This window comes from Chroicocephalus ridibundus, chromosome Z, assembly GCF_963924245.1.
Source record: "Chroicocephalus ridibundus chromosome Z, bChrRid1.1, whole genome shotgun sequence".
NCBI lineage: Eukaryota > Metazoa > Chordata > Aves > Charadriiformes > Laridae > Chroicocephalus > Chroicocephalus ridibundus.
This window is the reverse complement of record NC_086316.1, coordinates 22,831,938-22,847,402: the sequence shown is the minus strand read 5'-3', so window position 1 is coordinate 22,847,402 and position 15,465 is coordinate 22,831,938. Positions and strand designations below refer to the sequence as shown.

The 15,465-nt window shown below is 38.6% G+C and overlaps 1 protein-coding gene across 4 annotated transcripts in view; it reads right to left on the bottom strand.

The window, feature by feature from the left end:
• Window positions 1–15,465, bottom strand: part of MCC (MCC regulator of WNT signaling pathway) — a 207,173-nt gene that overhangs the window by 182,639 nt on the left and 9,069 nt on the right. For 3 of the 4 annotated variants that reach the window (XM_063321360.1, XM_063321361.1, XM_063321362.1), the window contains one exon: window positions 10,962–11,209. The exons of the other annotated variant lie outside the window; for it this stretch is intronic. In XM_063321360.1, the coding sequence (XP_063177430.1) occupies window positions 10,962–11,209 (248 nt within the window). The remainder of the gene's footprint in view (window positions 1–10,961; window positions 11,210–15,465) is intronic. 4 annotated transcript variants of the gene reach the window in all.

Sequence of the window (15,465 nt, the reverse complement as noted above, 5' to 3'; positions counted from 1 at the left end):
GCAACAGAGAAGCAGGTGCCTACCATAACTACAAGTCTACCCATACAGCCAGGCTTTTTAGTTTGGTAAAGGTTAATTTTACCAGGCTACACTGATGGACCAAGCATTACGTGATTTCATCTTTGCTCACAGAGTAGGAATGATAACCAGTCAAGATGGTAGGGCACTGAAGAAGTATTAGTTGCTGGAAGGATCTGGGATACCAAGAAAAGTGAGGTACTGTGAGATTAGCCCTGCATCAGCTTCTCAAATGAGTCTGGCTTACGAATGACCAACACGAAGACAGCTGGCAATGTAAGACGCTATGAGCACACATAGCTACACCTCACTCAATGAGGAGAGTCTTAACAGCAGAGATCCAAAACCTGATCGCTGTTTTCCATGAGGTATCAGTGACATTTAGTTACTTAGATTTATTTGAGGAACTCTGACATGTAACACAGAATATAATTTCTATGCGCAGTGGGCACAGCTCGCAGCTTCGGGGAGAAATTTCATTCTAGAATGTGACGATTCTATGGCTGAGTGGACAGAGAATTAAGTCCTCTCAGTTCAGTGTTAGCCTCTGGCCTCAAAACCGGTTTCAATCATACATAATGTTGTAATCAGATATGGCATAAGTATTTTAAAGAATTTTCTTCATGCCTTACTACATGTATACAAGAATTCTTGGAGATATGGTCCATTTGATTCTACCATCTCACTTCATACACCAGATCACTCAATAGGCATAAGCAGGTTATAGATGTAGGCTGTTAGTGAGTGACCTGGCAGTTTTCTAAGGTGACCCAGAGAGTTCCTCTCTTTTCCACTTCCATTTTGTTCAATATTCAAAATTTAGATTCTGACTGAAGACAGTCCTTCTGTATTCCAAAAACATTATCTTACCAGAAAATAGCTATTTTTCAACTTTTTTGCTAATCTTTCATTCAACAGTTAAAATGTGACAACCTATCAAAAACAGCGAGAATTTTGCACACTTATTCTGTTATTCAATGAAGGTAACAGGGAGAGTTGTGAAAATCCAGAGGGCTGGAGCACGTCTCCTATGAAGACAGGCTGAGAGAGTTGGGGTTGTTCAGCCTGGAGAAGAGAAGGCTCCAGGGAGACCTTACAGCAGCCTTCCAGTACTTGAAGGGGACCTAAAGGAAGGATAGGGAGGGACTCTTTATCAGGGAGTGTAGCGACAGGACGAGGGGTAATGGCTTCAAACTGAAAGAGGGGAGATTTAGATTAGATATGAGGAAGAAATTCTTTACTGTGAGGGTGGTGAGGCACTGGAACAGGCTGCCCAGGGAAGCTGTGGATGCCCCATCCCTGGAAGTGTTCAAGGCCAGGCTGGATGGGGCTTTGAGCAGCCTGGTCTAGTGGGAGGTGTCCCTGCCCAGGGCAGGGGGTTGGAACTAGATGATCTTTAAGGTCCCTTCCAACTCTAACTGTTCTATGATTCTATGAAAAGCACGGGTCATTTCAAAGCTCTCTAGTAACTTCAGTAATCATGGTTTTGGAGCTAAGAGCACCACCAAATGAAAGGAAAAACATACAAAATTAACAAAGAATGGTCATTCTGCACTTAGTATTCAGCTGAATAAGACAGCAAGGAGTGGGTCTAGCTATAAAAAATGGGGGGTAGGGTAGGAAACCAAGAGGAATGGAGAATAAGTCTTTGGACGCTTAGCCATTTGACTCCCATAAGCTGATGCAAAAAATTACACGGGCCAAATGCACTTTAAAGAAAATCTGGATGTTGAAGAGAGCTCTGACTGCTCATAACCACAAAAGGCTCTATGCAAGTCAGGGAACTACTCCCACACAGGAATCAAAGACCAAAGGCTCCAGCTTCACTATCCATGGTCACCACGTGGTACATGCCCAAAGCCTGTCAGCTAGGGTAACTCTTTCCTATTTAGCAGGAAACACACTTTAAAATCTATTTATTATTTTGCATCATATGACGAAACAATACGAATGATAGCATGGCAGCAGAGTGGTGATAATCACTGATCCTCGCATGCACAGGTGGGTGAGAATGTTTACTTAAAAATACAGAAAGCTGTCCGCCAAACATCCATTACAAGCTCTAGGAGAATTCAGAATAAAATAGATTTTATTTAGTTTTTTTAAAAAAGAAAAAAGTCTGCAGATGCATAATTTTTAAATGCCTTCTCAACTCAGTATTAAGTCCTAGAGGAAGTTCTCAGCAGGACTTTTTGCAACTCTTCTCCAGTGACCGAGAAGGAAATAATTTGCTAGGAAGAAGCAGTTATGGAAAATGAGGACTCTCTAAGATGAGCGTCTGTGGGATCACTACCTAGGTCTTATTCCTCCCATTATACCCTTATCTGGTTTGAACACTGCATAGAATATACTGTGTTAGGCTATATTATTTCAGCTTTTTTCTCATTAGGACTGGAAGTGAGGATAACAAGCTCTAAGGGAAGGAAGCCACAGCTATACCAAACCCTGACTAACTAAGGCAACTTACTCCATAGAAGAAATATGTTCCATGAAATTAGATCTAAGAGGAAAACTGAACCAAATAAATCATTTTGCTCTAAAAAAGAAAAGACTTGGACTTCTCAGAAAAGTGATTCTGACACCTTTGATAATTTTTGTTTAGATTTAGTGTTTTCTAAACCCCTCAAAGAACAAAAAGCTCCGTAACACTTTGATATTATGCCAAGACAAGCAAGTATACTTTGAAAGAATATAATGAACATTTTATATGCCTTTACTAGTACTAAGAACATACAATACACACGCCTGATAGCATTACAGAGATCACAAAAATACACATCAGCATCAAACAAATGACCTAAGAGAGCATAATGGTTTTGGCATGACAATATGACAAACAAATGGAAAGAGAAGTCAAGATTTTACTGAAAGAGAAAATTATTTGCCTTTGAGAACGTATAAAACTAATACAATAGACAAGAATTCTGTTGTAGACATACCTCACTAAAATAAATATTCTCCAGTTATGTTTCTCAATGCCCACTGAAGGCTCATGCACAGTTTTAGGTATATATTCTAAGCACAGTATGTACATCAAGTGCAGTCAGCTCATGTTTCGTCTCCCCTGTGTCCCTGAAGTACAGTTATAACATTTTCACTTTCTACTGGTATGTTTCCTCAAATCTTCACAAAACCTCAACTGTATTTCAGGTTCACTGCAGTATCCTCAATATCAGTACATTCAGAATTCAGGAATTCTGGAATTTTGTGCTGCCAGAACCTATATAGGGTATAACTATAGAGTAAATCTGGGAAATACTTAAATGCACCTTTGAAGAAATTAGAACAGTTCGAAACTTAACCAGCACTCTCACTTACTAAAGTAATGCTAACAACTCGTTTTTTAGGTGTCTGGGTTTTGATTTTTTACACTCCATGACATATTTTTCTAAGCAGATTTTTATGAAGTATAAAAACTACCTAAAATCTTAAGAAAAATTAACTGAATACCTACATGAAAATTAGGACACGTACAAGAATAAGCTTGCCAAGAGCAAACCCATATATTAGACAATCAAAGTTTGTATCAGGTAACTCATTCCTCATAATGTCTTAAGAAAGCAAAACATTCAGTGATGCATCTAGTGAAACAAAAAGTTCCTCTCATTACAACACAGCTTTGTGGATGAAGAAGCCGCGCTTGTTAAATCAGTAGCCCAAGCCATGCATAGTAACAACTGTTTGTGGAATTTCAGCCAAATGACCTTCAAATTTATTTCGGTTACTTTAGAAATGCCTATCTGTAAACTATCACAGTTTCAGTACTTGCCAGCAGACTGACATTGGCCATATAAGAAATGATGAAATAGAAAACAAAAATCTATCATTATCTGTGACACCTTCATACACCTGTCTGAATCTGAAATGATTTAGTATTATCGTTGAGACATGACAACCATTTCCTCTATTCAGACACAAGAAATGGATGATGGGAATGACTCACCAACAGTCTAGAAACCAGTGTCTCCTAAAACCTGGTGTTGTTGAATTACCAAACTAAACTTTGCCAGAACAGCAATGACTTACACCTGCATTGTACTCAGGAACTCACTCGAATATTTCACTTGAAGTTTACAGTAAGGGAGACAATAATCCCTTTTTTCATGGAAATTAATAATCTCTATATATACAATATATACAGTAATAGGAAAAAGGGCACAAACCTCTGAAAAAGGGGAAAAAAATAGGAAAAAGGGCACAAACCTCTGAAATTATACAGAGCCTAAAGTTCCAACATACCTTCCAAGTACAGTATTTGTACTGTATGCACTGTACTTTTGAAAAAAGTTCTTTTCCCTCACATATGTGAACAATCAGCTTCCACTTGGATTATCTTCCGCTCAAGAGAATCTCAATTTGGATCCAGCTGTCTATGATTCTATAACTTCAATTCATGTGTACAAAAGCAAACAAAGAAAACATCATGAGTTAGTTGTCTGTCACTGCCATTTTGTTTCTTGCTGTTTTTATGAACCATAGTCTGTCAGATCTATACTGCTGATATTAGAAGAGGGCAGGTGAAAAACATGTCAACATGTAAGTCAGGAGAGGGTAAGCAGAAATGTCCTGAGAGGCAACCCTTGCTTTACAAAAGCTAGAGTGTGGAATATCTCACAGTGCTCAAAAGCCTGGCCTCTATGAAAATCTCAGCTGTACCCTTTTGCTTTCTGAAGCTTATCACGGTTTGTGCAGAAAGCCTAAATTGGGATAAAACTGATGAAGCGATGCTGCAGTCCAGTTCCACACTCCATATGGCAAGCCACTGCTCCATGTCTTGCCACTGGAGTTGACCAAGAAGCATGGACAGCAGTAATATGATTCTGAACAAGCCAGTTCTAGAGCAGTGCGGTGTTATGAAGGTCAAGGACGAGGCTCCAGTCTCTAGCCACATGCTCGTGTCTGGGTCAACCATTCTATTGACTTGGTAGTAGCAGTTATTAGGAAGGGCAGTTTCCTGTGTCTCCCCTACAGGTATGCTCTGCCCATTGGTTGGTCTGACTGCCTGTCTTCCCCCTTGCCTCTGATTTTTTAAGCTTTTTGGCAATTTCAAAAACGGTGGCATTGAAGTCTCAAATCTACTAAATTCCTGTAAGTTCTATGGAAGACAGAGAGATGACAGACTCTGTTAGTGCTCCTACTGAGAAAAATAATGCAACGCTCAACCTCTAGTGTTTAACATAAACTATACATCACAGTTCTAGTAAGATTAGCCAGCTGTCAATTACAAATCTCTTGGAAATCCAGGTTTATTTGTTCTGCTGCTCATAGATCTTAGAACTCTAAATTTCTAAAAAAATGAAATAACAATTACCTATATTCTGCTGCTTTGCAAAAAGATAGTGGTGTCAAAAGAATATTTAGAAGTAATAAACTGAACCACTTACAGTTAACAAAAGTTCGTATGTAGTTAATTTTGGCCTAGCAGATATTCACAGCTATTCACTCAATCAGATCTACAGTGAAACTTTGCTCATAAATCTCAAGAAAACCCGCATCACACCTTTAAGTCCATAGGAGCTCTGCAGTTTTAAATGAAGTATAGCAGAAATAAACATAATCACTGCATTAGTTTCTTGAAAGCGATTTACTTGCAGTAAGAGTGAACATAAAATTAATGCAAAGCAAAAGTAATGATTTTTCACCCCAATCGGCCTGCCTCTTATGCTTACCCATAAGCTTAATTTGAAGCTCAATTTCTACCATTCCTTTGATTAATTCACATGCTTGATCCACAATGTAAATAAATTATCATATCAAATTTTCAAGGGACTTATTTTCAGTAGAGAGAACAGGGGAGTTGGCTATGAATTACTTACTCACTAGTAATTACTAACCAACAGCCAGAGATTGCTTATGGACTCTGGAATTCCTAACTATTTATTTAGAATATGAAATCAGATCAGTAAGTACATGCAGCTTTCAGTAGGACAGGAAACCATCCACCTGTCTGAAGAAAGAATGTACTAATAAACAGTACCATTTCTTGTTCATCCTCAAAAACAATGGCTACTAGAAATAGACTATTCTTTATCATAGGAAAAAAAAAAAGGCAATTTCCTAACTACCTGTGAAGATCTAGACATTTCTATACAACATATAATATAAATAATTCTAATTCTAGCTTTTCTATAAGACATATAAAACTACGTAACATTGAAAAACCTGACAGAAGCCACAACTGTTAAGGCAATTCCCTGCCTTAAATCTTTAGAGGTGTCATTCTGCTCTGTTATAGGCTCTCATTTGCCAAGCAATACACTTCTATCACTAGATGATTCACACAGATTCATTGTGCCCATTATGGCTTTCAGTCTCCATAACTGGAAATAGGACTCACAGATCTGATCAGAAACTGACAGTTTTCCTGTATTTCCTACTGAAATGATATATTAAAGAGTCACATAGCATATGGTCACTGCAAAACTCCAGCAACACTTTCGAAAGTTACTTTATTCATTTTTATTATATTTTAAACAATGTCAGAAGAACATTAACAGAGTTCATATTCCGTTTCACTTATAGAAGAATTACTGGTTATTACTTGCAAATTATTGTTGGAGCTCTCATTGACCATTAATAGTGTAGACTAAGAACTAAAATACTTTATAATAGCTTTGAGTTGCTGGTATCCAAGCAGCAAAAGGCATCATTCTAATAACTTGAAAAATGTCCTTTTTCATGCATTTTAAATAAAACATTAAACTTTTTAATCCAGACATTAATATATTAAACTTTTAAATCCATCATCAAGATGGTAGCTATGGATGCAGGTTTGGCTTACTGAGCACATGTATGACTGGGCATTAATAAACCTGAATACCTTGACTAAAACAATCAACTAGTTTCCTTACTTCTGCATCCCATCTGGAAACACAGGAATAGAAACATTTGTTGGACAAAGTTAGGTAAAATTATTAGAATAACCTTAGCAGTGATAAAAAATGATAGCCGAGACAAAGTTCAACAGTCCTTTGGATGTAATTATTGCTTAGGACCTTTTTTTCAGGTTGTTTTCTTTACAATGAAATGCAAAAATTATAGGTAGCAAAGTTAATCTTTTATTTAGATATTTGCATACATTTTTTTCATGCTTTCCTAAGAAACCGTGAAAAGCTACAAGAAAAGCCCACACAAAATGCTGTTTAACTGGTAATCCCTGCACAATTACATCCAAACTCGGAGTGTAAAAATGCCCATGACGGAGGCTGGATTCCTTTGCTTTAGATTGCCAGGACCACTGCTACTCAGAGACATTCAAATGAATTTCGAGAATTTTTAATTTGTGCACCCCTACATGGATACACGATAACAGCTTTCAAGGATTATCAGCAACTGACACATCATATAGAAATTAGTCTTGAAAATAGCCCTGTAAACTATGTTTCAAAATAACATTTATTGTAAACACTGTTCTTTGTCTGAAAAAAAAGATACACAAAAAAACCAACATCCACCAAGTTCATACGTTTGAATTTGCACATGGTGATATCCCCCGTCTTAAGCGATGTTTAGAAAGCAATAGCAAACAGTCAGTATAATACAATCAACTCTTTGATCACTAGTGAGTACATACATGAGCGCTCAAAGACATGAAAAGACGTAGAAGCATATGCAGATCATAATTCATGCTTGACTGCAAGTGTAATTCCTCAGCTCTCATTATGTTCATATTCTGTGCAGTGTTTATATCACGGAAATAGATTACAGTGATGTTTCCTTGCCTCTTTAACAAAAAATAATCTGTAGAACATCTTGAACAGTGCTGCCACAATGGTTTTCTCTTACAACCAAATAAAAACCAGTTGCATTCTAAATGCTCATTATTATTATTTCCACCCATTTTGGTTTTTGTTTACATAGGGGAGCATCTCCATATGTTCTCTAATTATTAAAAAGCCTTGCAGAATCTGCAAGAGTCAAGGCAGGACAAGTACAAAACCCATGAGTTCCCTATAGGTTTAAAAACACCGTACAGTAAAGGAGTCAGGCTTCATGAGCACAGAGCAAAGTATACCAAGGCAGGAAATTCAGAGGTCTTCCGGACTTAACTTTTGGGGAAAAAAAAAATATGAAAAGAAATATGAATTCACTCACCAACTTCCAAAATGCATCAAATCACTGTTATATAACCAACAGAAATTGGAAAATAGGAAAAAACAGTAGGGATTGAATTGTATGCATTGACAAATTTGAACGTTCATCTATGACTATTTTTTGACAGCAATTAATAACATTTCTGTGTGGGATACATTTTGAGACTGTAATGTAGATCTTTCTCCAATAAAGCTTAGGGCCTATCTTCTACGGCTGATTATTGCAAACCATAATTTATTAGGCTGGTTTGTCTATGAAAGAAGATTTTAAAACCCAAGTTACCAGAAATCTGGTCAGCAAACAGTGAAACTTTTTATTGCAGTCTGAGGGCAGAAGTAGTTTTCTGTTTTGCAGGAAAATACAACAGGGGAAGCACTGAAAAAACAGCCAACAGAGGCAGAAGATAATAGATAAGCTAGGGAACACACACCATCCTTAATCCAATAAAACAAGATATTAGGCACCATCTTGGTTTTGAACGGTTGTTTGATACTGCTCCTGAAAGAGATTCATGCGCTGGAAATCCAGTTGAGCCCAAGGATTATGAAGATTAGACAGTGATGAAGAAATGGGCACAGAAACTATGGAGTTAATCGTCTTGCAATGCAAGAATATATATGGAAGAAGTATAAACAGAGGAAACATTAACAACTAAATACCTCTACAACAAAATATGACTATGAAGCAGTAAAAGAGATGAGATGCAGAATAAACAGAGCTATGAAACAGATTTGCTAAACTGAGAAGCCAAAAAGAAAAACCAATGAGCATGAGATAATGGGATGGTGAGGGAGAAGTGCAGTCAATCTAAAAAGCAAGAAGATAAGGAATTCACCAAGGATACAAAGCAAACAAGGAAAATTTGAATTCCTGAGGTGACAAGCAAAAAACACATGCAGAGTTACCAGAAGAGAACAACATGCTAAACAGGCCAACTCCCCTCACACCCCTCCCCTCCAATAAATAAATCCCAAACACAAAACCAAATCCCCAAATGAACACACATGTCCGGTTTTACTCTCTAGGAGACAGACTACTGAGAAAACAAAGACAGGTGTGACTGACCACTAAACCCCTACCACGGAAGAAGGCTCAGAGGAGATGGGCCAGGGGAATGTGCCCATGAAGCTCAGGGAAGGATGCAGGATTTTACTGATAACAGCTGTTGCAAAGAAGCTGACTTGATCTCAACACCAAGGGGACCTGAGGGTAGTCTTTGCTTTAGATAAACAGCTATCAGCAGCTGAGTGGATCAGCTGGTGGTGTGTTTCTCCCTGAGTTCATTAAAAGAGCGTGAATGTCTCCCTGCATTAGCCAGGCCAAAATAGGGGAGGTTTGTACGTCCTCAGCACAACATAAAGACTATAAAAACGTAAACAATTAACAAAAGAATTTAAAAGAGAGCAATGGGCTTGAGCTGGCTTCAGCCCACATATGTCTTCCTGGTGAGACTTGGGACGCCCAATGTTGTGATGGTGAGCATATTAGAGAGATGTTGGGAATCATGTTAGTATTGTGATTGAACTGCGTGTTGCAACTGCTACATTGTGCTATGTGTAAGTTTTACATTGGTATTGTGTTTTCAGTATGTTTTATATAACTCTGCTAAATGAGAAGTCCCATGTAACATCAACTGTCTTCAAATAAGCAAATCTGATGTTAAACACAACATGTTCCACACATGGAATATCTGAAAGAACCTGGTCACAGAGAACTGGACTCTGACAACAGGTCAGCTACATGAGGAGGCAGACACACAGATAAGCAAACTCTCCAGGTAGAGGTATGAAGTATATCTGACTGCAAAACATATTCCTAATTTAATTTAGGACACGTACAAAGAAAGACTATTGGGACAACTAATGGAGAATCTCTTGTTAAGAGTGTCTTTTAAAAAAAAAAAATCTAAGCTCATGTAGTCTAAACAAAAGGTTGAGGGGACACAGCTCTAACTAAATACAGTCAGAAGTTGATGGCTGCCTTCTGAACCATGGATGTAGGTCAGTTCCAGATCAACGGCCAGCTAGCCATGTTTAGCTAGTATGCAGCTGCTGTAGGGAGCTAGAGCACTGACAATATCCACAGCTTTTTTCACAGTACCTTGCATTTTGGGATTTTTGACCACAGAAGCTGTGTCCTCTGGACTCATCCATCTGTTACAGGGTGAAAGGAAGCATTTTGTAGGTGTTAAGATTTATGATCTAATGACGATTGATCACAGTGCTATCAAGGACTGGACTCAATGACACAGACAATCCCTTCCTACGTCCCATGTTTCTGTAGGTGGCATAGCACAGTGGGATTTTTCTCTTTTTTTTTTTTCCTAGGTGGAGGGAGAGCAAAAGAAAAGGAGAATTTTTGTATTCTCTAAATTACAAGGCACTTCCAGCACTCAGGTCCCCAGCTAAGTGAAATAATTTTTAAAGCATCCAAGAAACATCCACATTCCTACAGTTTATTACATCTGAAAGACAAAAGGCTAAGATTATTTCTCTTCTCATTTTTAATATTTCTACCTACCTACTTGCCTGGGCTTTACAGACGACAAAAGAGCTCACTGGATCTTCAGTTACCAGATGAGCTCCACAGATATTGTCTTTTCAACACAGATTGTTGTCCTGCCCAACTAGGGTTTTTAGAAGAGGATGTTCTGCACACATTCTAGTCTACATACCAAAGACCAGACTGCATCAGTTACAACAGCACTCTCATAGATGACGAAATTATGCCACAGTATATTCACAAAGCCCTTTAGGGCAAATCCTGATGCCAGTAACATTGGTAACAAAACCCACGGAGTTTATGTTTTGTTAAGTTACACCAACAGGACATTTAAAAGTCATACCTACCTAAACTGTTATTGCTGCTAGTTGGCCAGGAAGCTATCCTATCCCTTAACTTTTTCTTTTTACAAGAGTCATCCGATTTCACAGAGAGTTCCACTTCCTCCTTCCTGATTTCTCGTACCAGTTCCATGCGGCACTGACTAAAATCCTGGAAGGAAATTTTTCCATTTTCATCTGCTCCCAGCTGGTGCATGATCTCTGCGACAGACTCCTCCATATTCAGCTGGCGACACACCATCAGCAAGTCATTCCTAGGGATATTTTTAGAGAGAAAATGGGGGCAGAGGAAGGATGGAAGTGGAAGAAAAGATTGGAGAAGTGGGAACAGAGAAGAAAAAAACAACAATTTAATTTAAAAGAAAAGGAATACTAACTGTCTAATCTGGAAATGCATTAATGCACAGACATTTTAAACCAATAAACCAACTATTGTTTCTGTTAATCCAACAATGGAACCACGAAGCTGGCAAGAAATTACAACATAGAAGACTATGGAAAAGAAGGGAATATTTTTCTTTGAGTGTTAACCTCTATTTTCATGCCATTAATAACTCTGCTACTAGCGGAGACAAACACAAGGGAGAGTTGAATCCCGCTGTTGATCTTCAAATTGTCTTCTGAAAAGGTGACATAATAAGAATTTAATTATCTTCTGACTAAACCAATGGCTACTTAAACTTCCATTTTACTCAGGACAGGCCAAGGAATTTCTTTTGCCAATGAACAGCAGTAAGCTAAAGAGGAAAAACATACAATGCAGAAAAAAAAATAGCAGAAAACAGAAATACTATTTTAATTAACTGGCTTCAAGACTGTGTCCAAACATTCCGACTACAAAACACTCCTAAGAAGCTTGCTCGGTACTATTGCTCAATAAAACTTACACTACTCTATCTTTTTTCTTTTTCAAAACTGAGGTAAAATTAAGTATTTTTAAATAATTCTCCACAGTAGCAGTTGGTAAAAAAACCAAACATCTAATGAATTAGAAGTTGGTAACTAAATAAAGAAAGGTGAATAACCCTTAACAAGTCTACTCAGGGAACAGGAAAGAAGGTTTTGGATGTTAATTGGATATGAATGGAAGTGGACTATTAGCAAACACCTGATATGCTCCGACAGTGGCGGATGGGTAGCTCAGTGAAATTCCCCAGTCATTTGCTTCATCGGAGACTAAAACTACCCCTCAGTAAAAGCAGGGGTCTTTTGAAGATATTGTCATACTGTCTTTTTTCAAAATGTCAACCACTAAAAATCCCAGTGCTGTTCTTAGGAAAATACAATTCTGTAACTGTAAACACAGACCAAACAATCTTCCTGAGCATACAGAGAAAGCACCTCTGCTCCTTTCCAGATGCTCACAGCTTTCATAAAGAGCAGGAGACAAAGCCGATACTGAGACTTCCCTCATTCTGCTGCTACTCAGAGAGAAACAGACACCAAAAAGAGGTTGAGCCAAAAGACCCTCTTTCATCCTCTTTTCTTCCTGTTCCTCTCCCACCTAGCCCTACCTCACTTTAGAGAGAAAGAGGCAAGTGGGGAGAGAAGGAAACAAAATCTTGAAACAACTTCTCCAGCAACTGAATGATGACAGATACATATTTGTCAAACAACAACTAATCACACTCTAAATAAAAGTATAATAAAATAATCTCTTAAGTATAGCTTGAAAAAAAAAAAAACCAAACCAAACTCTCTCCCTTACTGTTTTGCTGCCTTGACCACAACAGTCATAAAACAACATCAAAAGCCTTAATAAAGACAAGACAGAAGGCATCTATTGTTTCACTTCCACCACTAACTTCTCTTACTAGACTTGAGGAAGATCAAATGGGTTTGGCACAATCTTTTCTTCGCAAATCTATATTCACCCAGTTATAGGCTGTCTGCAGACTAATCCCCATCTCATCACACTTTTAAAGAAGAGAAGCGTATTTTACCTTTCTTCATTTTTTGTCACTTCTATCTTTAGGAGGATCTCAGGAAAAAACACTGCAGGCTATCTTTAAGAATCTTACATTCAAGATTTTTCAAGTACAACTAATTGAAACAAATCCAAGTTCTCTCTAACTTGTTTCTTCCCACTTCCTTCCAAGTTCTTTGTTACCAGGCCTATATGCATACTATTTCACTATACCTGATATTTTCACTGTCGGAAACAAAAAAAGAGAAAACATCTCATCCTCCTTAGCATCAGCCATCAGCAGCTCACTGGCTCCCTCTCTTGGGTACTCTTTCCCTGGTTTTCCCCCTACTGCTTCCATATCCTGGGGCAGTTTTTTGTTACACTTCACACTCCTTGATACTTTCATTTTCTTCTGCCTTGCGTGTTCCAGTGCCAGTTCTGTCAGCTCACAATTAACTTGCAACCAGACCCGGTTCCACTACGCTGAGCTGCAGCAGGACAAAAAAACAGGGTTAACAGTCAACCAGCCCCCAAACCCTGTATGCTTTATTCGTAAATCAACCAGCTAAGCTTTTACTTCACAGCACTGTCCTGGCTTGGACTCCTTCTTCTGGGAAAGCAGGGGGGAAGGTGCCTTCGACACTCAGTACCTCCCAACACAGCGTGTGTCTCCCCCATTTCATACTAGATATGGACAAGGCTGCCCGTCTGTCGCAGGAACTTCCAGAACGGAAATGTCTGTTTTCTAGGCAGCACAACAAATGCACATCCTGATCATCAGAAATAACTCAAACGGTGTACTCTGGACATCTACCTCAAATTGTTAACACAGACTGCATCTCGCAACCTGTGAGAACAGTGTGTCCGTTTTCGGCTGAGGCTGTCATCTCTGGAGACAGGACTGTTAAGGCAGACAAAGGTCCGTTTATCAACAGAGAAGCAGAGCTTGTCAGTAGAGTCTCTGCCATTCTATGCTTTCCTTTGTGCTGCTTTCTAGTTTCAAATTTTGCTAAAACACAGTATCAATTCAACCTACAGACTCTACCACATGGAAGGAACTACCAGGAGCACAGTCTTCTTTCAGAGGTAGTCTGGTCTTTGTTACCCAACTTACCCTTAAAAATTACATAAGGGATTTCATTGAATAACTGCTCATACTACATAAATACTGCTTTGTTCTAGTAAATACAAGAAAGTACTGCTGCAGAACTCTCAGAAGAAAGGAAACATTACGTATGCTGATTAAAATTAATCATAACAGCTATGTTAATTAACATACAAGATCATGCACATGAACAGACACTATCCTAGGATGAATTCCACATGTGTAAAATTTATTCTAAAAGATGCATGTGAATGTTCACAGTAAAAATAAGGTGGATTTGAAAAGCCGTGTGTCCACACCATAGCTACTTTTTCCAGATGCCCTTTGAAACCCACCCTTTGGACAATGCACAATTAGGCACCACACTAGCCTTGCTAATCTCCTTCGCTTACCAGCTGAGACACCAAGAGTCTAAATAAAACCTCTGCTCTAGTTTTACACCTCTTAAAACAATGCCATTTTTATGGTCATGAAACAAATTTTTGAGAATTTTCTTAGTTTAGAGCATTTGGAGTGAACTGTGTTTAAAAATCAGGCAGGCATAACCAGAAGGATCACAACTAAACCCCCAAGCTTGAGTTTCTTACCCCTGTCTTGTGCCAACACTAAAAGTCACACAGGTATATAATAAGCCAGAACCACAAACTGACCATGCTGGAAAGAAATATTTCTTACTGAGATAGCTTTCAGCCATGGCAGTTCTTTAACTGAACAAAACTTTGACAGAGGGGAAACTTCAGGATGGTGTACAGTGGAACAACTCATTCGGCAGCACAGGATGACTTCAAAAAACCATGAAACCTCCACTTACTTTTCGCAGTTAATTTCATAAGAAGTGCAGACACCTGGCTTAGGGCTGTGTATTTGCAAGAAAGACCAGGTGCTCAAGCATCTTATGAGGCTCCTTGCTCTGCATCAAAACATGCATGACCTGTTGCTTGAATCAATTTCAGATACTACTACCCCACCCCAGCAACCTAAGACAAGGCATTCTTTTTTTTCCATTGTTTTAGAATCCATCCACAATGGCCAGCGAAATACCTGCATGTGGCATCCTCAAACTGGACAAACAATGGGAGATAAAGAAATACAAGGAGTTAGTCACCCACTGGTGGAACTCTTCTTTCATCCAAGTGCCTCCCAAAACAGTCAACTGATCCATTAATTTCAAACTATAGGTTTTGGCGAATTAATCCTGAAAACATCTAGAAAGTTTCTCCTTAGAAACATGAGTTTATTGAGGAGGATGCTAACTGCCTTGTCTGCCGTAAGCAGAAGATGCAATCACACGTGAATGAGACAAATTCAAATATTCACTGTAGTCACAATCATATTCCTAGAACAGTTTCTCTGTTATAAACCTAGGGCTATGGCTTTGCTAGAAAGACCAGGTACCAAAGCATCTTGTGAGGTCCCCTGCTTCCCATCACCCTTAGGAAGAGAGTAACAGAGTATGTTAGTGAACTTACAATCTTTCACAATTGCCACTAAGAAAC